We start from the raw sequence: 26,767 nt of genomic DNA on the forward strand, positions 1-26,767 counted from the left end.
GAGGTGGCATCTTCAAGAATACAAGTTTTTCAAAGTAGCTCTTTGGTGTTTTGCAAAAATTTTTAAATTACAAAACATTTTTCTGAATATTTGTGAGATTACTACAATTTCATTGAAGTTTTACCATTTTAAAACATGCAGATTTCATGGAGGAAGGAAGTCCACAATTAATATTTTACCCATGTTACTAATGTCTACATTTGTGGTTTTCACCTTTTTAGTTTGAGCACCAAATGCCATAAAATTAACTTTTTTATTACATTTTGACAGTAAAATTGGATCTAGGTCCAGTCCACATCACTCTTGCAACTGTGATAGCAACATCTGTGTATAAGGTTTCTAGCCTGGTTTCCCTGACTGATGTGGGTAGGGTTTTTTCCCTCCCAAGTAACATTATTATAGATGAATTAGAGAAGTCTATAATACGGTTCTATAATACAATTATAAGGACAAAAATCTCTTCTAATTGGTCAGGGAAACATGCAGGAATGACTTCAGACCATAATGTAGACAAGGCCTTAATTGCAGAGCAGGGGTGATTAATGCTTTATTGCATTTTAGTGTAGCTTTAAGTATACACATGCAGGGCTTACTTAAATGATTGTGTAGACTTACTAATAAGTTAAAATTTTGATATAAAATTAAATTTTTGCTTGGATTTTGGTTCTCTATCGTGGTATCACACCTCAAACATTATACTACTACCTGCTTTTGTAGTTTAGATGACAAGTCAGATGTTTCAAACTGGTGCATTATTCCTTAACCATGGTGTGTGAGTGACAGAGGGGGTAAGGAAATTGTATCTTGGGAGCGGGGGGAGAGAGAGACTCTGCAAAATGTATAGCTGGCTGCTGTTAAATTTGAAGTTATTTTAAAAGTTACTTAAGTAACTTTTTTAAGTGATCTGTTGTATACCAAGTGATTTACACTTAAGACTGCTCACTTTTGGAAAAAACAGAATTCATTAGCATGTGTTAAAATAAAAACTTTCTCATCAGGAATAATACAAATTTACTTTTGAATATTTCTTCTCTGAAAATAGCTCACCTATCTTTCTGCTTTACTCACTGGAACAATTAATTTTTTTTAAATTAATAATTGGAGATATACCAATCTCCTAGAACTGGAAGGGACCTTGAAAGGTCATTGAGTCCAGCCCCCTGCCTTCACTAGCAGGACCAAGTACTGATTTTTGCCCCAGATCCCTAAGTGGCCCCCTTAAGGATTGAACTCACAACCCTGGGTTTAGCAGGCCAATGCTCAAACCACTGAGCTACCTAACTTATACTTGATTATTGTGTGTTGTTAAAAAGCTGCTTATGAGCGCTGGAACACACTTTTTATTTAAAAAAAAAAAGCATTGCATTTTTTAACGGGGAGGCAAAGTAAATATATATATGGTATTTCAAAGTTTATGCCACTATATGAGGGGTTGTGATGGGAAAAGGTATCTTAAAATTTTAGAATTTTTTTTTGTCATTTAATACTGTATCAGTAGGCTAATTCAATTGATCTAATTCTGTTGCCGTATTCCCTACATTAGGGAGGTGTAAGAATTTTTGAATCCATGAATATTGTGCATGAGCGGGGAGAAGGGGACAGGAGGTGTGCTTGTTGTTGTTTTTGGATGGCTGTGTGCTACATATAGAGAGGTAATTGGCAGTTAGAGATGTGAGACTTTGGCTTGTTAGGTGATCTAGCCTCTCCTTTAAAATGGGGTTTGAACCTTAGAAGTGATGTTTGCTGAGGAAGACAGTCTCTTAGACCAAGGAATAACCTAAATCTGTAATTGTGTGATGTTGCTAGGAAAGCTTTTATTGCCACATGTTTGAGATTAATACTTTACATGTTGCAAAGCCACAAGGGTATTATTCGAGTTTTCTGAAACTCGTGATAGTAAACATTATACCATTCATTCTGCATCACATTTTGTCCCACTTAGGTTTTTTTAGTTTCCAAATTTTCTGCTTCATTAATCAAGCTAGTTACTAAGGTTCAAGTATTCTTCCTGTGGGTTTATTTTAATGATATCCACAAGAACAGTATAAAGTAAATCTGTATTATAAATACAAAAGCTTACATTGTTACAATTTTTAGTCATTGACTCTAGCTATGAGAGTTGCCAAACAAATCCTTGTAAAATTGGTTTAAATTTATAAAGTATCTTGAGAGACTTTGCTTCTAAATTTGTTATTACTAGAATCAGTGGTTAAAAATCCTGTTGAGTTGAATGGGTGTAATATCAAGTCCATCAGGAGTTAATGTTGCCTATTGTGTGTATATGTTGTACATTTCTATTTGTAATTTGTTAAAACTGTGATAGGCCTTAGTATTTAGGCATTAAATTGATTAAACTTCCTTGCATTTTTTTCTGAAGGAATATTCTTACTTCTAACTCTGATATATAAGGTACAAAAAATCCTAGAAAACCAGACTGGACAAACATTGCTATGGAATTAATCAGTAACATTAAAGAACAGCAGTAAACCTCAAATGATTTTTGGTACTGATGTGCAGATTGAAATTATTTCTAGCTTTGATCTTCATGTTAATTGTTCAGAACAGCAGTCGGTGATGTTTTTGGATGAGTTGTGGACTGCGTACTATACTGCCCATCAGAAACTGGGGCAAATTAGTTCTTCTAATTACCTTTAAAATATTTTTCTTAAAACTCAAACCAAAAATCTTAGGATGGCATTATAGAAAGCTAGGTAAACAGTGCTGCTGTACCTTGAATAGCTGAATATGCAGTCTCTTTATTCAGATGGGGACCTGAAGGGATACCATCAAATTGAAAACTACTCAGTTTCAAAAGTGAAGTGAAAAGTAGTTTCATGTACTACACTTATTCTGGGCCCTTCTGCCAATTTTTGTGGTTATACAGTCACATTTTCATGTCTTTGAAATGTTCTCTTTTCTATTGCCTTGTCAAAACCCACCAAAATTGTGAACTATATAGGGAAATCAGTGAAAAGAACTATACGTAAAGTGCTTTCAAATGCACGAAGAAAAAAACGAGCAGAATTTTCTGTAATCTTTTATAGTAATCTTAGATGTTACTTGTAATGATAGCAGGTACAGGGCCCAGTACAGGTGGCACCCCAATCTGGGTGAGGCCTCTAGGTGTTGAAATATAAATATTAAATAACATTAAAACATTTTTTAGACAGAAGGTTTTTTGTTTGACAATGACCTTTTAAAAAGAGAAACACCCATTGTTTCCATCCGCAAATCATTGTAGTAAAAAGTTCTATCTATTAGAATGCTCGAGAGAGCATTTGTGTTTTTAAGCACAAACATCTGAATTAATTAGACTACCGCGGTTTCCGATCTTTCCTCCTTCCCCTGGAACTGCAGCTCTGGGTTTTTCCTGAAACTAGTAATCATTTTTAAATTGAGTTATGGCTCAACCATATTATAACACTAGCCTGATAAGTGTAGACAGAGCTGAAATAATTTTAACTAGATTTTAAGTCTTGAATCTGGCAGAGTTTAAAAACTCTTCCTACTATAAATCTGTAAATTAAAGGATGAATGCTAAAAGGAAGCTGTCAAGAAGAGTGAAACAAAAACTTAATGTTAGTACCGGTATGTTAGTTGTCCTTAGCAAAGCACTGAACTTGTGAGCAAATGCATTCTGAGCTATTGGGGAGGGGGGGACCAAAAACTTGCAGTCAGAGTTTTAGGAATGTAACTGAATAAGAAGTTGTTAATTCTGGTCACTTTTAACATAAGAATTATCTAGCTTTTGACATCATTTTTCAGAGGGTCTTTAAGAGCTACGTGATATGAAAAGCTAATAGAAATGTAATATTTTCCACTTTTTTAATGGGGCAGTTATTAAACCACTTGCAAATGCATTACTGCAGAGATTCAGGGTTCCAGGTGGCTGTAAGGATTTTAAACACTATCATGTAACCCTGCCTAGACACAGTGATAAAAATATAGGTGATCACTGGTGCTTTGTCTATACTAGCACTGCTACTGTGGAGCTGCACTGATAGTAGCAAATGTAGGAATTTTAAGGGGAAAAAAATCCCACTGTAGACAAGGCTGAAGTCTTCTGCATTCATAATTTAAAATGTATGTAAATTACTGTGCTCGGGGTCCCATGTTCAAGTTTATAAAAACATTAAGATGTCAGATGTGAAACTGTGTTGCTTCATGCTGAAGGCAATGAGGTGATTATTAGAAATCCCAGTTAAATAGCTTTTCCTTCATATATTTGCACTTAAATAAAAAGGGCTTCAAGAGTAGTATTGTTTTAGCTTCCGTGCTTTCATTATGTTGAAAAAAAGTTGTTGTGTTTTGTTTTTTTTTAAAGTACCAGAACTAAGATTAATCAATTTTGTAACCAATATATAAAGCAGCTGAAGTTTTTTTTTTTATCAGCTTCTGGGCTTTCTTGGTAACTGGTGCTATTTAAGCTTTATGTATGTTTCCCGTCACATAAGCCTTAATCCTGGGTTAAAAATTTTTTGATCCTCCTTTTTCATGTGATTGTGTTCATCCAACCCCTCTTAATAATTGAGCACTAAATAATTTAGAATAAAGTGGAAACATCTTTACTACGAGCAGATGCTTGTGGATGCTGCTTGAATTAACCTACAGTTTTGTTTTGAAAGAGTGTATTTTGTACATCTGTGATAAACTGCATCTATAGCCTGGATGCTCTGAATAAATGGTTAACAATATTGCTCTTAATTTTAATTGTAAATCTCTCGTGCACTACCCACCATGTACATAGCCCTTGATTCAGAGGAACTTCCCTATTCAGGGAAGCACTTAAACATGTGTTTAAGTCTAAATGAAATCAGTGGGACTTAAATATGTGCTTAGGTGCTTTCCTGAATTGAGGCCCTTGTGATTTAAGAGAGAACTAGAAGTGCATTGGTTTTTAATGTAACAGTATTGGGTATAGGAGGAGGGAATGATGTATGTTGCTACTTCAATCAAGCACATACTGTTAAATATAATTGAAAACTATTCAGCATATAAAACTACAGACTTCATTTTATTTCTCATTCAGTATTTTTCTTTTTGGTTGCAAAATGAACCACACAGTTTGTTTTTAATATGTATGTGTTTTCTCTCTTTTTCTCATGTTAGTTTTGAATTCAGGTGCAAAGTTTTCACTTTTGCTTACAACTGCATCCACTTGTTTGAGACTCTTCCTCTTTGTTTCAGATAATATCCCAGAAGAGCTGAAGGACCCATTTTACATTGACCAGTACGAGCAAGAACATATTAAACCACCTGTCATCAAGCTGTTGCTGTCCAGTGAGCTATACTGTCGTGTCTGTAGCCTCATTCTGAAAGGGGATCAGGTGGCTGCTCTGCAGGGACACCAGTCAGTGGTTCAGGCTCTGTCTCGGAAAGGGATTTACGTCATGGAGAGTGATGATACCCCTGTGTCTGAATCTGATCTCGCCAGTGCACCAATCAAAATGGTTAGCTTAAAGTTCAGAGATGGATTTAATCATTAAATCTCACCCTTGACTTTGTGGATAAATAATGGAGTGAAGAGCTTTTCACCTCTAAGTTGCTTGTCTCAGCACTTTTTCATGCAAATATATTGTAAATACAGTTAGAATATGTAAAGGTGTTTATTTCTTGATGTATGTTTGACTGCAAATACTTTTGGTTTGCTCCTTAGGGTTCTCATATGGCAATGATTGATGCTCTAATGATGGCATACACTGTAGAAATGATCAGCATTGAAAAGGTGGTTGCTAGTGTCAAACGTTTTTCTACGTTCAGTGCCTCAAAAGAACTACCCTATGATCTGGAAGATGCAATGATTTTCTGGATTAATAAGGTAAAACTGATATTTAGAAAGGATTGCTTACTTCTAGAAAATTGTAACTGCTAAAACTGATTGTTAAAAAGGTCTTGATCAGTGCTTTCTCCATGTTTTGTTAGGCTTCCATTGCTGGTCATGCCCTCTTCTGATACGGAAGAAAGCTATTTGTAATTACCTTAGAATGTCTTGGCTCTGCACAGTGGCAGTGAGCCAACCACCTGTATTCCTGGAGGTATACAGATAGTAGTTATTGCTTCCTTTTTGTGCACCTGTAGCTTTTTTAGATTTCTTCCTTCTTGGCTTCCTCATCCCCCTCCAAATGCAAATCAGTATTTGCCAAGAGGAAAAGGACAAGACTAGTAGGGGAAATACATTTCCTTTTTTTCTTAATGGCACAATGGTCGATTTTGTTATCTTTTCAATATAAATCAAATTAGAAAATACTGCAGTTGGTCTGTTTCCACCTAAGCTACTTGACAACTGTCTTTCAGGCATACTGTGGGGAAAGAATGTTTTTTTAAAAAACATTTGTGTTTTAAAATTGTACATGGAGGTTGAACCAATATTTATTATCAGTAAGTGTTAGACCATCTCTTCCAAACCCTATGTTTGTTTAATTTTTAAACAAATTGTTTAAACAAGATGTTTAATTGTTAAACATCTCTCCTATGTTTGTTTAATTTTTAAACCTGGAAGTAGTATATGCAATGTAAAAATAAGAATTACTTTTCTAAAGGGAATCAAGTAACTTTGTGATATCATTTGCTTGGTAGATGAGGGAAGCATATTGTTTCATGTTCACTAGCCAGATAGATTTGATTTTGAATATATTTTACTTTAACCACATATGAAACATTTCAGAGGCTATCAGTTTAGAGTTTATACATGAAATCCTTGAGCAGTAGTATTACTGTTTCCTTTACATTCCGCACTTCTTCCTCCCACAGATTTTAGTGCAGTACTATAAATCTTGTATTGGATAGAAAGTTAATAGTAAATCTGTCTAGGATTTTTTTTATATATAAAAACAAATTTTCAAGAAATCAGGAAGCTGGTCTACATAACTGTTAAAACAAAATTACTTCTCAGATTTTTTTATTTGCGTAAAACTTTTATTGAAAAGTAACTTCTTGGGTTATTAATCCACAACTTCTTCTAATAACTTTTGCATTCTGTCAGACTTGTGCTCTGTTGCCAATGGGTAAGAAGTTCAGCTATATAGAGGAGTGGGAAGAGACCATTATTTAAGAGATCTGGGGACTATTCATTGAACTAACTAGCCCCTGCTCTTGTTCTTGAACAACGTGTCTGTCTGTGGCTGCACTGAAACTATTTAAAGAAAGTCAGTTTCTGCAGTGCCAATTTTATAGTACAGGCAACCCCAACACAACTAGAGGAGAATAGACTCCTTTATTGTGTAACAGTGGTATACACAATGAAAGATGAAAGTTAATTGAATTGTTGTAGTTTATATTGTAGAAACTTAGAGAAGGAGAACTAAGAATGTAAATTTACGCTTACAGCACTTTCACTTCTAAGTATTTATTTTAAATATATCTGAACATTTTTTGGAAGAAATTACTGTTATGGCTATATTACTAATTAAGCAATTGTATTTGCAAAACGGTACCTTATGTTGCTGCAAAGCTTACCAGTATCAGTGGAATGTCAGTTGAATTTAGAAGCAGAGTTTAAAAAAAACAAAATCATGATTATTATGAGTCGTATTTCTACAATGGTGGGAAATAAAGATTGATCATTATGTTAAGTGATGACTTCTGGAAATTGGTATGCAATTGCATTTTTATTATCTTTTCCCTACTATTTTAGGTGAACCTTAAAATGAGAGAGATAACAGAAAAAGAGGTCAAATTAAAACAGCAATTACTGGAAAGCCCAGGTCACCAAAAGGTAAAATATATATTTAATTTTCTTAGTAGCTGAATTATGAACATTGTCAGTTAAAACTGAAATCATGCTGTGGAATCGGATATAAATGAGTTTCAGTACTTTTTAAATAAAATTGTTATGAGGTATCCTCCCCAGTGAAATTCATTTGAGATTTTGTGTATACAATTTGTTTTCTATTTATCTGTAATGCCCTTACTTCCCTTTAATCCCATTAGTGCCTTTTGTCTTATCATTTTAAGTTTTGGTTAGTATTGAAATAGCTTTGAATGCTATGATTTTGGTAAATACAGTCTATGATTTCAATACCACAAAACATATGCTGACAGATTCTTTGTGCATAAAATGACTATAGCAGGGAAATTCAGGAGATTAATCTAACTTCAATAAGTATGTTCTAAGCATTCGAATGGTGTGTGTGTGTGTGTGTGCAATTTTTACCCTATTCCCCCTTAACTTATGTTACAATGCACTAATGTTGCAAAGATCTAGTACACTTTCATTACTGGAGAATGTAAAATGGATTTTCCTCAAATATAAATAAATACAATACTGATAATCTCAATGTATGTCTTAATGAAGCCTAAAAAATATCTTTCTTATGCTTATCCCTCAAATTGGCACTGTTGAGTAAAGGGATACAATTGTAATCTGCATAAATGAGGCAAAGATGTTTTACTTTCCATATTGAGGAAGAGTTACTGTTTTTTCAGATCCTTTGACACAGAATAACATGCTTCAATTTTAAAGTTTTATGTGCTGTTTTTAATTTACAAGTGGTTTTGAGCATCCTGCTAACAATTTGGTTATCAGTTGAACACCTTGGATTTCACTGTAATGTTTTAAAACTGATATTTTGGACTAGCATCCCTCTACAATATGAAAGTGTTTGTTGCTTAAGTGCATTTAAGTATTACTGCATATAACTTGCTCTGCTGATGTTCCTCTCCTATTCCTACATTCCTTTCCTTGCTTCCTGAGCAGTCTCCTTCCAAATGGTATTGGAAATTAGTACCTGTAAGTGAACTACTTTTACACCAATTGTCTTCCACAAAACCATTGCTTTTAAACTTTTTCAAAGTACTTGCTTCCATTAAAATGCTCGTTAGACAAAAAAGTTAAAAACCTTTCTAATTAAGGTTTTTGGAAATAAAGTTTAGTTTCCATAACATGATTTTACATACTGTACATACAGCATAATCATCACTATACAGCACTTTAGAACTTCAGAATTGTGTTAGAAATACAAGAGTGAGGGATGGGGTGAAATAAGATTACAGTAAGAGAAAATTAGAAGTTGCAGGAATGGTGCTTTTTGCTCAAGGTAGACATTTATTACAGCACTAAGGTGATAAAAACTGGTCAATTTAAATTTAATAGGTACTTAAGTTTTGTAGTAATTCATTAAATGCATTTCCTGCACTCCCTTAAATAACACTTTGCAGCTACAACTTGGCTAAAAAAAAATACAAACTATTAACTTTCTGTTTATTTAGCAATAACACCCTTAGAATCCTAACCCAGTTAATAGAAGGCTTGAGCCTTCCCTTGCCAGTGTTTACTCTGTTGGTAACCCAGCAAATGTCAGACACCATTGTCCAGTGAGGTGGGTTAGAAGACATGATGGTAAAACACTTGAACACTAAGTTACTGCAGCTGGTGGAAGTGCATCCTTGGTGATTTAATGAAAATAGAGGAAACATACTAGAGAGAAACGTAATTAACATATTTTTAGGCCTGATCCAGGGAGACTTTCCTTCCACCTGTTGGCAGAAGTATCTACATGAAAAAATGAGTTTTTTAATGGAATTGAACTTATATTGTACAAACCTACTTGCTTTTGGCTGGGGTAGCAAGTTATATGAATAGGCCCCTACCAAATTCACGGCCATGGAAAAACACATCACAGACTGTGAAATCTGGTCTTCCTCCGTGAAATCTGGTGTTGTGTGCGCTCTTACCCTATACTATACAGATTTCACAGGGGAGACCAGCGTTTCTCAAATTGGGGGTTCTGACCCAAAAGGGAGTTGCAGGGGGTCACAAGGTTATTTTACGGAGGTCGGAGTATTGCCACCCTGACTTTTGCACTGCCTTCAGAGCTGGGTGGTCAGAGAGCAGTGGCTGTTGGCTGGGCACCCAGCTCTGAGGGCACTGCCCCGCCAGCAGCAGCACAGAAGTAAGGGTGGCAATACCATACCATGCCATCCTTACTTCTATGCTGCTGCCTTCAGAGCTGGGCGGCCAGAGAGTAGCAGGTGCTGACTGAGGGCCCAGCTCTGCAGGCAGCAGAAGGGTGGCAATATCATATCATATATGCCATCCTTACTTCTGCATTGCTGACTTCAGAGTTGGGCTCTCGGCCAGCAGCCGCCGCTCTCCAGCTGCACAACTCTGAAGACAGTGCCACCGCCAGCAGCAGTACAGAAGTAAGGGTAGCAGTACCACCACCTCTCCACAATAACCTTCAAACAAGGTCTTTCCGTTGTCCCCTGTTCCTCCCACACACACAACTGCTTTTTGGATCAGGACCCCGACACCGTGACATTTCAGATTTAAATAGCTGAAATCATGAAATTTATGATTTGTTTTTAAAATCCTGTGACCATAAATTGACAAAAATGGACTGTAAATTTGGTAGGGCCCTATATATAAACTTTCGGTGTTCTCCTGTTCCTCAGTTCCTCCTTGGCTGTGATATCCCTTCACTGTCTCTTGCAGTATTTCCTTTGTTGTTCATCATTTTCATCATCTTGGGAGGATGGGAACCATCATCTTGGTTGTAAACTGGAAAGAGTGCCAAATTGGGGAGGGGAGGGCACAGTAAATGCAGTTGCTCATCCCTCAGCCATTCCTGTGTTTCTGCAAAGAACTGCTGGTTTGCTCAGTCCCCCCCACACCATTCCCACCTTTTATTTGTTTGAGCCAAATATGAGGCCCAAATTAAATTATTTAAATATCTGAAATAAAGGAGTATGTCATAGGGTGGTCAAACCTGTCCTTTTACCCCACACCCATGACTTGTCTGTCTGTACCACAAGTGACACTGAGTCAGGTGTTTACCTAGTGCTTCATACCCAGACTAAAACAATGGTACTTCACACTAATTGCTCTCTTTGTTTTGAAGTGGCCTGAAAAGTAAATTAATTTGAAAGATCCTAAAGCAGGAAAAAGTATGAAATGTTTAAAACCTAGTGCTGATCATGTCTATAGACGATCCTTAGCTTTCTCTGAACCTAAATAATGTGTCCAGAAGATTTTCTGAGCTATATTCTCTGGTCTTGACCAGAAGTGTTTGATGCAGGTCCAAAGGGATGCACTAAGGCGTCTGTAGGTTGTCTTTGCCCCTTCCCAGTCCTCGGTCTGCCAGGCTAGTTGCTGACAAATTAGAATGGCCTTTAAGGTCAGCTGGATGCAGGGATAGGTGACATGGGAGCAGCAGTGGCAACCCTGAATTCCCATACACTGGGAATTCTCCAGTGGCTGGACATGCTGCTTTTAGTGTTGCTTTGTGCTACCAGACTTCATAAAACAGGCGGATTTCATAGGAGAGTTAGGGGCTTCCATTTTTTCTGCCATAATGATGTTGCAGTCACCAAAAAATAGATTGAAAAAACCCATTTAAATTATTTTATAAATATTTTCATTTTAGGATATAATATTTCATGCTTAATATCAATCCAAATGCTTGTTTGAATTTAACTGTGCTTATCTGAGATCCATGCTCTGTGCTGCTTCAAGAGAGAAGTCAAAATAACTCTTTATATTCTATTAATACCTAAAGGCACCAGCTGAGGTTGGGGCCCTGTTGTGCAAGGCATTGTACAAACACATAGCAAGGAACAATCCCTGCCCAAAGAACTTGCAGTTTAAATAGTCAAGACACGCAAAAGGTGTGAGAGGAAACAGGCACAGAGAATGGAAGTGACTCGTCCAAAGTTTCAAAGCAAGTCATTGGCAGAGTGAGGAATAGAATCTCCTTGACTCCCGGTCCAGTGCTCTGTAGACCACCCTGGACTGTGTGCCCTCCATTATGTCACTTTCAATGCTTTAATTTTATAACAGGGATACTCCACTTTATACTGAAATTAAACAGTCATTTCAGCACAGAAGACGCAGGTTTAAGAGAATAATGGATTGAAAATAATGATTTTGAATGGAATGGATCGTTCAGACTCTCTTTTCTTATTGTGGATGTAATGTATTTCACTCCAGTAAAGGAAATGATGGAGTCTATAGTTTGGAGTGCTAAGAATTGCTAATGACTGGCTCAAATTTAATTTAAAAAAAATTGGCATTATATTTAAAATGGATATAAAAGTTTTTTTCATTTTAGTAATCTTAGGTTTAAAGAGAAATCTTTGAAGTTCATCTTTAAACTACTTAACTCTACTGAACAACATGTAAATAATACACTTTTTAAACTAACCAGATCACCTTAGTATAGGTACTCATTTTATTTGATTTAGCAACCACATTTCCAGTGCATAATGGATTTAATTGTTTCATGACTGATTAATCACCATCATATATCTTACTATTTCTTTTTGTGTAAGCCTGATCTGATGCATGCCCTATCGCACTGCATGCTGGAACCAGTGGAGTATGCGCGTGTGGTACAGTATGATTAACATTACATTACATATGTATGGAGAGCTCCAGGCTGGGGAAAAAATAAATCGGCACCCGGTAAAGAAAACAAACGTTCTACCAAAAAAATTAAGATGGCTTTACCTACAGTGTAGCAAGTATTGTTTACTGCTCTCTTTATACATTATAGATATTATTTAAGACTGAAAGAGCTACATATCTTTTGCAATGGAAACTTAAAGCTAAACTTTATGTATTATATAACATAACTTGAAATATGCTGTCACCTAGTTAATTTCTTACTTTTTAATTTGAGTGACCTTTGTTCCATTGAACAGAATTTTTCTCAGCCGGTGCCATCCTCAAATATATAGATGTAGAATGACACACCTTTCCTGAGCTGTCTTGCAGAATGTATAGTATCATTCAGAAAAAAATGATTTTTAAAAATAAATGCATTTTATGTATATATTTAGAGTAGACTATAGTGGCATAGTAGACCAGATTATAGTAGTCAAAATAGTTCTCAAATGTAGACTTTTTTTTTTTAGGCCCTTCATGTATAAATAAATATTTTGACTCTAAAAAGGATTCCTACTAGGATTCATAGTGTGTACTCGTGATGTCATTCCATCAATTAGCTAGAACTTAAACAGCACACTCTTAAACGCTGAGGTACCTTACTAACCAGCATGTGACTTCTTAAGAATATTAACACTAAATAATTTTTAGTTTGGAAAATTGCCTAGCAGCAGTTCCAAATGATTTTACTTTCTGTAGTTAGATGACTTTGAGTAGTCAGCTCCTACTTCCCAAAATCTTTAGGGTGGGGTTTTCAGAAGTGCTCAGTATTGACTTGACTTGCTCATGCTGAAATCTTTGGGAGTTTGCCATTGACTTCTGTGGCCTCTAACTTTGCTGTCATTCATGAGCACTTTTGAAAAGCTCACCCCAATTTGTTTTTCTGCTGCACAAAACTGTATGTTGATGAAATCGCCTCTGGTATTCAGTATCAATTCAAGAGAAGTTTGACTCCAATAACTCATTGCCTGTGAAGTCTGGGTTGATATTAGTAGGGGGCACCCTGGCCATGATTAAGTTTTGTATTGGCTTTTCAAGTTTTAAGTGGGTTTGACTTAGTCATCTTTGTCTTTTGAATTTGATCTGTTGCACTCACACCTTGACTTAATCTGTTTTTAGTTTCTAAAAATACATAGGTTAGATTTGGTGTTGGTGAGTGCTTCCAAATGTTATGGAAAAATGTTAAAAAGTAAGTATAATAGTATTCAAACTTGACTTCCATTGAGGGAAGAGGCTACATTCTAAATGATTCACAGTAGAGAAAACAAATTAAAACTAAAGATGCACCATCAGGTATTTCAGTAATTATGCAGTAAAACATAATTTTTATTTAGGTGCGTTATCGACGAGACCATCTTTCAAGCAGGCAGTTACCTTATTTCCCATTACTTGAAGACCTGATGAAGGATGGCAGTGATGGTGCTGCTCTTCTAGCTGTGATACACTATTATTGCCCAGAACAAATGAAGCTAGACGGTATGTGAGGAAACTTTTAAAAATTACTTTGATTAAAAAAATTCAACTAGAAACATATAAAAATATATACAGTTGGTCATTTTTTGTGCTGCATTGTAGTATTTGTTAAACAAAATATAGCGTAACCCAATAATTAATCTGTTGTCCAAAATTAACTTCAAGTTAGGCAAATAGAAATTTTTCATAAAATCAGTATTTGGGGTTTCTAAAACAACATCCTTTTGGTTCATTACTTTGCATCCAAAGGCATTCTGAAAAATATAACTACTGTAGTTCCATATCAAATAAATTCAGATGTACATCTTTATTTTGTTTTACAGATCTAGGAACATCTGATAATGTGTTTTTGTTAAAAGGAATTATTTTAGTAATTTGGCTTCAAACTTAGTCTCAGGAAAAGGAATAAGTATACAACTGTCCATTTATCTTTAAATTTTTCCACATATACAAATTAAATGTTTTCAAATTATGTATGAATGGCAAAAATATTAATCATACTTACAATATAAATTTTTTTGGAATGTTTCGGAATTACAAATCATAAACTTACATATCTACCCTGAGATTTATTTTCCAGGTATTGTTTTCCTGTATGATTCATTTTCTTCATTGAATTATACATATTTTAAGTTTAACTCTTTTAATAAATTTTCTGCTCTCCTTTATTAAATTTTCACTCAGAATGAGTCTCCATTACCTTGCACCTTGTGGAGTTATTTACATATGTGCAGAATGGCTTAAAATGCCATATGTTCAATTGATTCTTCCATTTGAAAACTCTAATTCCTGGAGTTATCTCAATTTTATTCCTTTTTGATCAGTTTGTTCAAAGTAAAGAGTAATATCTTAATAGATAGCAGCATATAAATACCAAATATTTAAAAACAAGATTTAAAAGCCAGACAGTTGAACATATTCCATTTCTTTAAACTCTAAATAAGTTCTGGAAAGAAAAATAAGGTAAAGATGATGTGATGTAGCTATTTTGTTTAATAATTGTCAAAGTATACACAGTTACTTAGCTAACAATTTGTAAAGTCTGACTGTGGATGGTGATGCACTAATCTGACACTCAAATATATACTTTTTTAAATGTTCTACTGCTTTAATGTACAATATCAGGAGTTATGTAGCTTTATAATGAAAGCAATGTTTTTTTCTTTGCAATAAAGTTTGCTGCTTCAGAACAGCTTTTTATTCAGTTGGCATGGTTGTGTGTGTTCTGCTGATGTTATTTTACCATGCCTATCGCTGAGGTTTACAAGCCCTTGTTTGGATGGGTGTTCCAAATTGAATACAAAACCATTTTGTTATGCCTATGTTTGTTCCTTCCTCCTTTCATGTATATGTGACTTTCTTCATTATGATGGTTGATTTCAATTTAGGGCCAGTTCAGATGCATCACCAAGGATTCCTCAACTTTTCATTCTGGAAATTTGTCTCCAAAATTGATTGTAGCAGTCATAACCCTGCTACAAGGGTGCTTAAAATCCATCTGCCTAGTAGATAAATGTCACTACTGGTCCATAGGTATCCTGTCAAGGGGTTCAAGCAGTTTTCTGAATTGGAGTCTCCTATATCCCTGCTCTGAAGCTGAGGGTTCATTTTTTTCCCCTGCATGTATTGTTTACAGTAGCTATGAAATAGACTGGGAACCCAGTATTCAGTTCACCAGGATAGTTTCAGTAATCCTTGACTCTTTCTTTCCCCACCAGATATCTGTTTGAAGGAGGTAACCTCAATTGCAGACAGCCTCTATAATATTCAGCTTCTGAGAGAATTCTCAAATGAGTATCTAAACAAATGTTTTTACCTTACATTGGAGGACATGCTATATGCTCCTTCAGTTCTGAAGGTAAGACGTAATGGAAAACACATTTTTAAGCAAACTGTAGGTAAGCCACTAGCCTAAACTTTTTTTTTATTTTTATTTTTTTAAAGCCTAATGTTATGGTTTTCATTGCGGAACTATTCTGGTGGTTTGAGAATGTCAAGCCAGACTTTGTACAGCCCAGGGACATTCAAGAAATAAAAGATGGTGAGATATTTTGACTTTTTGGTAAATATTAATTCTGTATTTTATTTGTTTAAACAAATATAAATTAATGAAATTGCTTGTTTTTTACTGTAATGTTCTCTCCATTGATTGCCACCAAAATATTTTGTTCTTTGAAGTTCCTTGAAAATTTTTACGTTTAAAAAAAAAAAAAAATTGCCTTGAGATCCAGCTGTGGATTGAAAGATATGTAATTGTATCATCTGCTGTCATGTTTCACATTCTTTTAAATAGTTCTCTAGCAACTTCCAGTCTATGAAAGGAGAAGGATGTTACAATTTTTCCTCATTGTTAATAATTAAAACTTCATAGGAGCACCATTAACTCAGATACAATGAAGATAAATTGATCACTAGATCATTTCCACTTATAATTATGAGTTTACATATAACTTTCTCCAGCTTTGGGGGTTTTTTGCTTGCTTTTGTTGCAGAAGTGCTAATGACTTACTTAACTCCTTTTGAAACTTTGGAGGGAGTTATTGTAGTAAAAACCTCAAATTTTAAATGGTGCAACAAAATCCTAATGCAGTTTGGCAAATTGCAATTGAAGATTTATTTTTGTCCTCTTGAGATTTTTTTCAAATGGCAAAGGTGAATTTCTTTCATTCATCATGTCATGGATCCTCTGTAACTGAAGCGTCTTACTTCTTTACCAGACTAATCTGAACTTCAGAATTCATCTGTTAGGTCTCTGTCATGTAATTTTAACTTCAATGGAGTAAGTTGTGACTATTTACACCATCTGCTTATGCCTGCAGAAATGAGGCCAGAGAGTTTACTTTAGGTCATTTCTTCTGCAGCATTGGAGTCTTTTCCATTAAACATCTATTAAAATCTTGTTTGAATGTTCAGATGATTCAGCCCTTTAAAAACAAGTGTAGTAATTCAAAATACTTAAAATTATTTTAAAGTGCTGCAATAACAATTGTCTTTTTATATTCGGTTCCAACAGAAGACCTTGATGTAACACATCTTTGCCTACCATGCTCGGTGTATTATTTAATCCACTGCTATGTGGTATAGCTCACAGTGATAGGGAATGTGCTTTCATTCCCCCTGGAGTTTGTTGGGTACAGTATTCACATCTGTTTCTTAATCTGTTGTGCAGTGTTCATGTATACTCTTGAATAAGTGCTACTCTTCATCTTGGAAATGGCTACATTTCAGAAAGAGGTGGAATTATTACTGTATATGAGGAGTGTCAAAACATGACCTCTGGGCAAGATCCAGCCCACAAGACATATTGAGATTGTGCAGAATCTCAGCTTTCATTTTAAAACAAAAATAAGTTCTTAGTACTTGGCTACAGAGAGAATTCCAGATGTGAACAGAATGTAACCGAACTGAATCTGAAGACAGCCTGAAACAGTGTCTCAGAATTGAACTCCCCATACTCTAGTAATCTGATTGAAGTGCCAGCTATAAAGTCCAGTGGTGACATTTAATTGCCAACATAACCATGTCATTCTTGGTAACTTCTTCAGAGGGAATGGGGAAGGAGGTGGTGGGATTGCAGTTTATGGGGATTGAGAACTGGGAGTTGCTGCAGGGAAGGATAGGCAGAGAAAAGAACAGAGGAGACTCAAAGACAGGGCAGGGGGGAAGAAACACAAAAGAGAATAGGGAAACAAAGGTAGGAATAACAGTGGGCCTAAAAAAACCTCATAGTTTCTGAATTAGTCAATGCGGCAGTAGGGCACTGAACAAATAACTTAAGTTTTTTTTCTGCATAAAAGCCATATTCTCCCTTTGAGAAGAGCATGTGCATAGCATGGCGTATACCAGCCCATGGATTGTAATTAAAACATGGAATTCAATCCTTTCCTCCCAATGAGTTTGACACCCTGGTTTATGTATGTGAGTTTTTTAAAGCATTTTGGGATGAAATAGGCTATGTAAATGAAAGGTATTTAATTTAAAATTCTCAGTCATCTTCCTATCAGTGACAGCCTTAGATACAGTGCTGACTTGAGTCCCATCGTTATTGAATGTCACTACGATTCTTCTTTTGTAATACAGCTTTTTAGCACAAAACCTTGTTCTCAAAAGTGCTGTTTTAAAATTAAATTTAGAAAGTTTCATAAGTAACTTCCACATACAGTAAGTAAGGTCGGGTGCAGGAAGTAGTGGAGCTCTACCTTGGTTTTTTATTTTGTTGTACCGTAACCTGAAGTGCATTAGAATCACGTCACATTATAAAATGCTTCTTTTGAATCTCATAACTTGTTTAAATTAATACTCATGTGGGCTTGTCTTCACTGAAGTATTAATTTCAGGTATAATCAAGTGTTGCTCACAACCCAACTCACGTCCACACAAAAATCTATAGCTTGAATTAAGTAGTGATTTAAACTGGCGCACCAGGTAATATTGGTTGAAGATCGAGTGCAGGTGATGGTCAAGCTAGTAATGCAGTGGGGATGCAGGTTTGGGCTGTTTGAGTTAGCACAGTTCTCCAGCTGCTAATCAGATCACTCTGTAGCTTGAATGTTTCACAGAGTGGCAGGCCTCACTTGAGCTAACTTGCTGTGAAAATAAGATGAAAAATGTGTAAGGAAATGAGAATTATGGTGAAGTTTTTTATTTATATGCTTAAAACTTAATAGAATAATCTTTTTGCTGAAACTGTTGAAATTGATACCAATTTTCTCATTCTCAAACTTTGTTGCATTAGTCTAAAATTTAGATTTTGTAACCTTCTTTGCGACTCAGAGCATAAAGGAAAATAAAGTAGGTAACTGTGTATAGTACTATTGCCTCTGAAGACCTGGGTTCAACTTTGCATGTGTCTCATGTACAGTGGGTTAGGTAATTCATCCACTAACAGTTATTTTTAATTAAAAAGCCACTATTCCAGTTTGCTCTAACTAATCTGAGTTTCATGATTCCTCATCAGTGTCAGTTTTCATATCTGTTATAAATTTGATTTATTCTGTATTTTAACTATTCTGAATCATAAATGTTGCAAAAACTAAAGTGAAATTTAAAGGTTCTCGATATTTTAATTCTGAGCTTCTGCAGTGAGGCTACATGATTTTTTGTGCTACTTTCTAATATTGTTGTAATTTGAAGTAGTGCTAACACTTATACAAATATGTGCAGCTAAAACAGTGTTGCAGCAGAAGAGCAGTCGTCCACCTGTTCCTATTTCCAATGCAACTAAACGAAGTTTCATGGCGAGTCCAGCTAGTACAAGTCCAGCAGACCTGCAGCCTTCAATTCAGCTACCCCCAGAAGCTTGCAACCGGTATTACCTGCACCCTGAAGAATCTGACTATCTGTAAGTCTGTCTTTCTGTCTCTAGATTCATCGTCTTGCTTCTATTTCCAGTTGGGTAATCTAGGAATTTCTATTACTGCTAAACTGTCTGGTTTTGTTATATATGTGAGTTTAAGGTCTTTGCACCCAGTCTCTAAAACGTGCACAATTCTCAAGATTAAGGAAGTATTTGACAGTGGTATATGTGATCTTCATAGCATGAGTGAAAAACTCTAATCATGATCACAGTATCATTGTATTAGAAACTGTACTAATTCTCTGTTAGGCAATTTTTAAAAATGAAAGCTATTCTGGAATGGCAGTGTTACTAATAATTTCTTATGAATGACTGTACAGGAAACAAGCAAAACAAAAACCCAAACTGAAATCAGTCCACTGTATGGACAGAAGAAAAAGAGAATAGTAAGCAAGAGAAATGTTTGAGGGAAAAACAGATCTCAGTTCTTATGTTGCTTTCCATGCTGATAAGAACTGGAAGTCTTCTAATGGTTATTGGCAATTCTGGGGTAGAGAAGCCATTTCCCTTCAAAAATAGTAGCATACCTACCTGTTCTTCGAGTGGTGGTCCAGCTTCATGATTCCTATTCTTTGTAGAGAATGGAGATACACCTTCTGGTGGACTGCTCTTATGAGAGGTAGTAGCATTATTCAGTACGGAGGAGAGTGGACTGAGAGAAGGAACTTACCTATGCTAAAGCCTATGAAGCTATTAGCTAGACCAAGTCAAGGACTACCATCTCTTCACATGATGTTGATCAGGACACAAATAGGGGTGTAAAAATTGCCTTAGTGGATCAGACCACTGATTCATTTAGCACATTATCATGCCTCTCAATGACCATAAAAGCTGCCAGAAAAAAAGGTGCAAGAACCCTGAACTGGGCAGTTTGCAATAACCTGCCCACAGGGGACATTCCTTCCTAATCTCCTCAGAAGTTGGCTGTGCCCTGAAGCAAGGGTGTTTATATGCCTCCAAACCTTTATTTTTAATAATCCTTTCTAATGCAGCCATGGATGTTCTGAGTATTCATATAAATGTCCAATCCTTTTATGAATTCTATTAAGGTTTTGGCCTCAATGATATCTTGTGGCAATGAATCCCACAGATCAATTGGTGCGTAAGCTTTTCCTTTTCAGTTTTAAAGTTGCAGCCTTTCAAATTCATCAACATCTCTCTTTTCATATATTATGAAAGGGGGTAAATAGGCTCACCCAGTTTATCTTCTCTTTATTTTATATGTTATGACCCCCCCCTTGTTTGTTTTCCCCTAAACTAAATGGTCCCCATCTTTTCTCTTTGTATGGACACTTCCTTTTCTTGCTTCTAATAAATTTTATTACTGTCTCTGAACCTTGTTTATTACTACTATATCTCTCTCCAGGGAATATGAAAGGTGGGGATATACCAGTGGCATATTATTTTCAGTATTACTTTCCATTGTAATCCTTATGCAGCCTAATATTTTAACTTTTTTTTTTTTTTTTTTTTTACAACCGCTGCATGTAAAGCAAAGGGATTCATTGAACTGTCCACAATGACAAGCAGGTCTTTCTCCTGAGTTGTTAGTTAACTTAGAACCCACTAAATTGTATGAAAAGTTCACATTATTTTTATTTATTATTATTATTATTTTAGAGAGAAATATCCATTAAGAAGTTGAGGTAGCAGAGCTGTGGATGGTAGCACTTTAGGAGCCAGTCTGTTAGTTGATTTTGTCTTTTGACGTAACAAGCACAGAAATCTGTTACAGCATGGCATTTTGGTTTTGCCTTGTAACCCTGTAGCTTTCGTGACTACATGTATATTATTTTCACATATTCATGACAATATATTTAACTTGGGCACAGATCATATTGCAGATGGTTGCTTCAGTTTAATAGCCTATTCTGGATATGTAAAATCTCTCAACTGATTTGGGTTAAAACTCCCTGGGTTTCTTTTCTAATATTCTATTCTCTTTCAGATTTAATCATAAGATTAAACTAAAAGCTTAACTCTAGGTTACTTTTGAAGAGGTGTGTTAAGAATATAAAATTACTCAATCTTCCCTCAGTCCTCTTTTTCTATTAGTTATACATGTATTTGTCTCCAGTGTACTGTTAAACAAGTTACATATTAAGATCACTGCATGTGAATAAGTAATACATGTCAATTTGATTTCCAGTAGTAGACTGAAATGTATAATACTGTAACTGAAATATTGATTTTAATTTTCCATATTCGCTTAGAATAACTTTCACCAGTTCTTTTATTTAGTGATACGTTTTTGCTTGGCAAGAATGGTAGGGTATCGGCTATCAGGTAACTTTCCAAGTATGTCACTTTTCTTCTACCTCTGTAGAAAAGTATTTCTCATGATAGTGATTAAGTTGTTTTTGTTTTTTCCCTTAGTGGCAAAGGAAGCCCTGCCTTTAGCCCATCCCATCCATTACTGCCTTTGAGACAGAAGCAACAGAAATCATTGCAAGGGGAAGATAGCTCCGGTAAGCCTTCCATCTCAAATCTGTATGACAATGTACGGTGAGCCAAGTAGCCAAGGGCAGTGTTTACCTGGAGGAACTAATATAGCATTCTTACAAATATGATGTCAATGTAAGCATTATTACATTCTGAGTGAGTTCTCAAACATGATGATATTGATTATTTAGGTAATGCAGAAATCTCCATTTTTGGCTGTGGATTTAACTTTAAACATTCTAAATCAGAGGAACTTTAAAGATTTAAACTACTCACTTGTAAGCAAATTCGGGGGAAAGGTGGGGAGATGAGTTGCATTTGTTACTATATGTGGTTCATAAGTGAACAATCTAAAATTGAATTAAGCTACAGTCAATCACTATGCAGTCACTTATGTATCTATTGTGGTTAAAGATTGCTTCAGAATTTAATATTGACCATATACATTTCTTGATATTAAAGGGATTTTTAAGATGTCTTCAGGAAAGATATTGTAAGAGTGCAAAGTATTATCAATATCATTTGTTTCAAAAGTGAGTGTGCTCCTGAATTAAATGTACAAGAAATGAACACAAACAATTTGAGTTTCTTGGCACAAAAAGAAAGCAGCAACTTATCAGAGGTGTGGAGAACTTTTGACAAAAGGGTTAGGAAATAAGATAGTCATCAAAAACAAGTCTACTCAAAGTTCCAATGTGTTTTGCATGTCTGTGTTCAGATTTTAAAAATTGGCTTTATGAAAGGATCATATTCAAGTTTAGCATTTATAATTAAAGCAAATGCTAAATTACTTGTTTAATAATCTTTGATATTAAAGATTTTTTTATACCTATATTGTCTGCAGTCATCACATACATACATACATACATTTGTTGCAGGTTAGCTTTTACTTTTCATATCTATTTTAAATATTGAATTTGCCTTTATTTCTTTTTTCCTGCTTTAGTATACTAAGGTTTACCTGTTTTATGTTGCCATCTCTTGGTGATGTAGTTTATTGTATTTAATATTTTTAAATGATAATATAAAAACACCATTTCCAAAGCTTTCAGTAAACATTTAAAAAATATTATAGGTCATCGACATCGTTCTAATTCTTTGACACGAGTTGATGGGCAGCCACGAGGTTCAGTTCTTGCATGGCCAGAGAAAAAACCCAGGTAATTGCTCAGTTTGATGTAAGAACTTCCTTTGTTCAGAAGCGGGGGGTTAGATTATATGGCAAATTGACAGCAATAGTCTGTAGTCTGAATTGTTTGGAGCCAGGCATATGTAGGATATTTAACTTTATTTAAACACATTGGTGTACATGTTTAGAGGTGATTTGGGTGCCTTGATCTTTGGATGACAATCTGAGATGCCTTAAAGGGATGTGATTCTTTTTCAGAAAGTGGCAAACACTGCCCAGCCTCTCAAGGTCAAGGCATCTCAAATTGCCACCTGGTATCACTAGTCACTCTTGATATAGGCCACTCTTCTCAAAATAGAGCACAGATTTTATATGTTGTAGTCACTGCAGATTTTTTACTTTCGCATTAGTAGATTCTTTTTAATGGCTCTGTTTCTTCTAGGCCTCTGTCTCAGCCAACACCATTTGCTCTTCATCATGCCGCAAGTAGCGATGTGGACCCTGGATCTGGTGACAGCATTAGCCTGGCTAGATCAATCAGTAAAGACAGCCTAGCTTCAAATATTGTCAATCTAACTCCAAAACACCAGTCTCATCCTTCATCAATTAAAACGAATGGAAAAAGTTTACTGAACAATGTTGAAATTGAGGATGAAGATGAAGAACTTATTGCAATAATCAGATCTGATGAAATACCAGACCGGGGTGACCTCGAACTGAAGAGTGTGTCATCCAGGGCACCTAGCCTAGTTGCAACCGCATGGTCTTCAAAAACACAAAGTGAGGCCATAGAAAGCAAACCAGATAGTTTTTACTTAGAACCTTTAATGCCTGCAGTCTTAAAGCCAGCAAAGGAAAAACAAATGATCAATAAAGAGGATGAGTGTGGCGAGGGGAAACAAAGGGGCTTTATAACAAAAAGACTAAATGAGGGGCACCTCCCTATGGTCCGTAAAAAAGCAAATAGCAGTCATGGTGCTCATGATGTCAATAGGACTTTTACTCCAATTTCTAGTTCTGATTTCACCGCAGTTGCAGAGCCCTGTACTGCAGATTCAATAACACTCTCTGAGGCAGGATTAGAAGCTCCTTGTCTGTTAACTAGTAGCAGTTTAGATCCTTCATCTCAGGAGCAATCCAGTGGAGGATTCTTCCTTCATACTGCCAAAGTTGATGAAGATGTAACAAGCAAAGTCAATGTCAGCTATGTGAAAAGTACTAACCCACATGTTCCCAGTACCACATGGACTATGGTGAGACAAGATTCTGATTCAGATCTCGATGCAGAGGTGGCTGAACAAGATTTGGTGGTAGTAGATGACCATCCAGTAGTCACTAAATACATAGGTGAAGAGGAATCAGCAAAGTTACAAGAGGATATGAAGGTAAAGGAACACGAAGATAAGGATGATGCCAGTGGACGTTCAAGTCCATGTCTGAGTACAATTTCTCAAGTTAGCAGTGTGTCCATGACTAGTGGGAGTGTCAGAATGACTAACTTTGCAGAACGGAAGCTCCAAAGACTTAATAGCTATGAAACAAAGTCCAGTACAAGTAGTTCCCAAAAGACCACACCAGATGGGTCAGAGAGCTGCCCAGCACCATTAACGACTTGGAAACAAAAGCGAGAGCAAAGCCCCACCAGACAAAATAAAGATAATGTCAATCTTTTGGCTTCTGAACTGGTACAGCTCCACATGCAGTTGGAGGAGAAGCGAAGAGCAATAGAAGCTCAAAAGAAAAAAATGGAGGCTCTGTCTGCTAGGCAGCGACTAAAGCTGGGTAAGGCAGCTTTTTTGCATGTTGTTAAAAAAGGGAAAAGTGTTGATGTTCCACAGCCACTTAAACCAGAACACTTTGCAAAAGAAAAGTCTCGGAACAGTGGTGACGATTTAGATGAAGTTTCTTTGAGTTCAAAGTCAGAGGAATTTCTGGGAAGAGAGGAAGAGAGAGAAGAAATGCTTTATGATTCACAAGAAGTAACAAAAGTGAAAATGCAAGAAAACATAGCTTTTGTTGAGCTACACAAACCAAAAGAATCTGCTGCTATGCATGAAATAGAAAAAAGCAAGATTATTTCTGCTGCTCTTCTAGAAGATAATGGTGCTGAAGTGGTGGATATCAATGAATGTGATCTTTCCATTGAAAAACTAAATGAAACAATCAGTACACTTCAGCAGGCTATATTAAAGATTTCTCACCAGCAAGAACTTCTTATGAAATCTCCAACGGTACCATCACCAAGTACAAGAAATAACTCACAGGACCAAAAGGTAAAACCATCAATTCATTTTGTTGAACCCCTCTCTCCAACTGGAATGAGCAATCTTCGTAAACCACCTCGACTTGGTCAAGGGCGGAGTCCTCGCTCTGGAAAACCAGTTGAACTGAAAGTCGCTAAAGACAGACATCAAAACTCAACACGTATTAAAACCCCAACACAAAGTGTAGAAACCTTACCACATTTAAGACCATTTCCATCTAATAATCCATTCAGGACACCAACAGAAACTGGTTTTGAAAATAGTCCAGATCATGGAAGTGGCTCTCAAGATAAGTTTTTCTTTGATAGCTATAGACGCCATGATGAGAGCAATCAACGGGCATGTGTTCTTTCTACTTCCAAAGATGCAAATATTATCTCTGAAATGAGCAAAGATGTGAATAGCAGCTTAAAAGAAGGATTAAATTCTTCCGATGGCTCAGGAAAAGAAAACGTCCCAGTGGATGAACCACTGAGAAGCAAGGTTAATCTCATAGAAGTAGACCTGTCTGACTTAAAAGCCCCGGATGAAGAAGGCGAAATTGAAAGCCAGGAAAGCTCTACAGACATAATTAATGAAGGTGATCAGAAGTCTGGGCTAGGGTTTTTCTTCAAGGTAAGCACAGGACGCTTTCAGTTTCATATATATATATATGAAGCATCATTAGACATTTGTTTAATATTAGAATCTAGTGTGCATGTTTATTCCTCAAACTCCTTTGGCCCAACTCACTACAGTGTGGATGCACTTTAATTATAAAATTTGAATCTGAAAAGAGTTCTTTGTAGAGGAGAGAGTTCTTTAAACTTATGGGTGAAATCCTGGCCTAATTGAAGTCAATGGCAAAGCTCCTATTGATTTCAATGGCACCAGGAATTCACCCCATATGTTTTTACTAATATGGTCAAAAGGATTTATTCTCTGTATTCAGAAGATAAATGCAGTGGGAAGAATATTTTCATAAAATGTATATGTAATACAAGCAATGTAACTTACTCTTGCTCATTTACTGTCCTGTTCCCAAAAGTTGGGATAGGAAAAAAAAGATTAGCTGGAATACACATTTCACTTTCACTTTGTAGTCATTAGATGGTTTTTCATCATGTGATGTATGAAGCTGGATATAATTTCAACAATCTGTTAACTTCATGACTAGATTCCTTGCTACTGGAGGCATATTAAACCATCATTTACTTCTGGTGATTCAGTTTCCAGACATCATCCGATACTCTTCAATCTATATAACTTGAGATATGGTGGTAAAAATAATGGAAACAATAATTCAATATTTTAAAAGCCTGTTAAAGGTCTATACCTTCCAGATACATAAACTACATTCTGCTATTTTAAGGTTTGTTGTGGGATACATGAAACTGTCTGAGATGAATAATTAAAAATAACTGTTTTTGTTAATTTAAACATCCTGTCAAAGAAATAATTGGGTTCCCCATGAGATGATTTAAGACCAATCTGTCACCACCATTTTGTCTTGCATGCTGGGAACTCTAAGAAGCCTCTTCAAGGTTGCAGAAATACTTCATCTGCAATTTTTGAATTGTTCGACTCTCCATTTGGTGTTCTGAGATAACTGTAGCTTGAAATATTTACCTGACACCAGGAAGTTGCAAACATGCAAAAGATGGATGTGGTGGCTGGAAGTTCCCGGCAGATATAAACGCATGCACTGGTGAAAAATGTGTGTGACATGTGCCCAGCTGCTG

General features: G+C 35.9%; 1 protein-coding gene across 1 annotated transcript in view; it reads left to right on the forward strand.

Moving 5' to 3' along the window:
- CAMSAP1 (calmodulin regulated spectrin associated protein 1) overlaps positions 1–26,767 on the forward strand; it is a 51,582-nt gene that overhangs the window by 14,387 nt on the left and 10,428 nt on the right. The window contains exons 5-14 of the mRNA XM_044992938.1: positions 5,188–5,450; positions 5,657–5,818; positions 7,634–7,714; positions 13,717–13,858; positions 15,574–15,713; positions 15,800–15,896; positions 19,019–19,196; positions 21,588–21,679; positions 22,729–22,813; positions 23,225–25,661. Coding sequence (XP_044848873.1) covers positions 5,188–5,450; positions 5,657–5,818; positions 7,634–7,714; positions 13,717–13,858; positions 15,574–15,713; positions 15,800–15,896; positions 19,019–19,196; positions 21,588–21,679; positions 22,729–22,813; positions 23,225–25,661 — 3,677 coding nt within the window. The remainder of the gene's footprint in view (positions 1–5,187; positions 5,451–5,656; positions 5,819–7,633; positions 7,715–13,716; positions 13,859–15,573; positions 15,714–15,799; positions 15,897–19,018; positions 19,197–21,587; positions 21,680–22,728; positions 22,814–23,224; positions 25,662–26,767) is intronic.

This window comes from Mauremys mutica, chromosome 18 (assembly GCF_020497125.1).
Source record: "Mauremys mutica isolate MM-2020 ecotype Southern chromosome 18, ASM2049712v1, whole genome shotgun sequence".
NCBI classification, from domain to species: Eukaryota; Metazoa; Chordata; order Testudines; family Geoemydidae; genus Mauremys; species Mauremys mutica.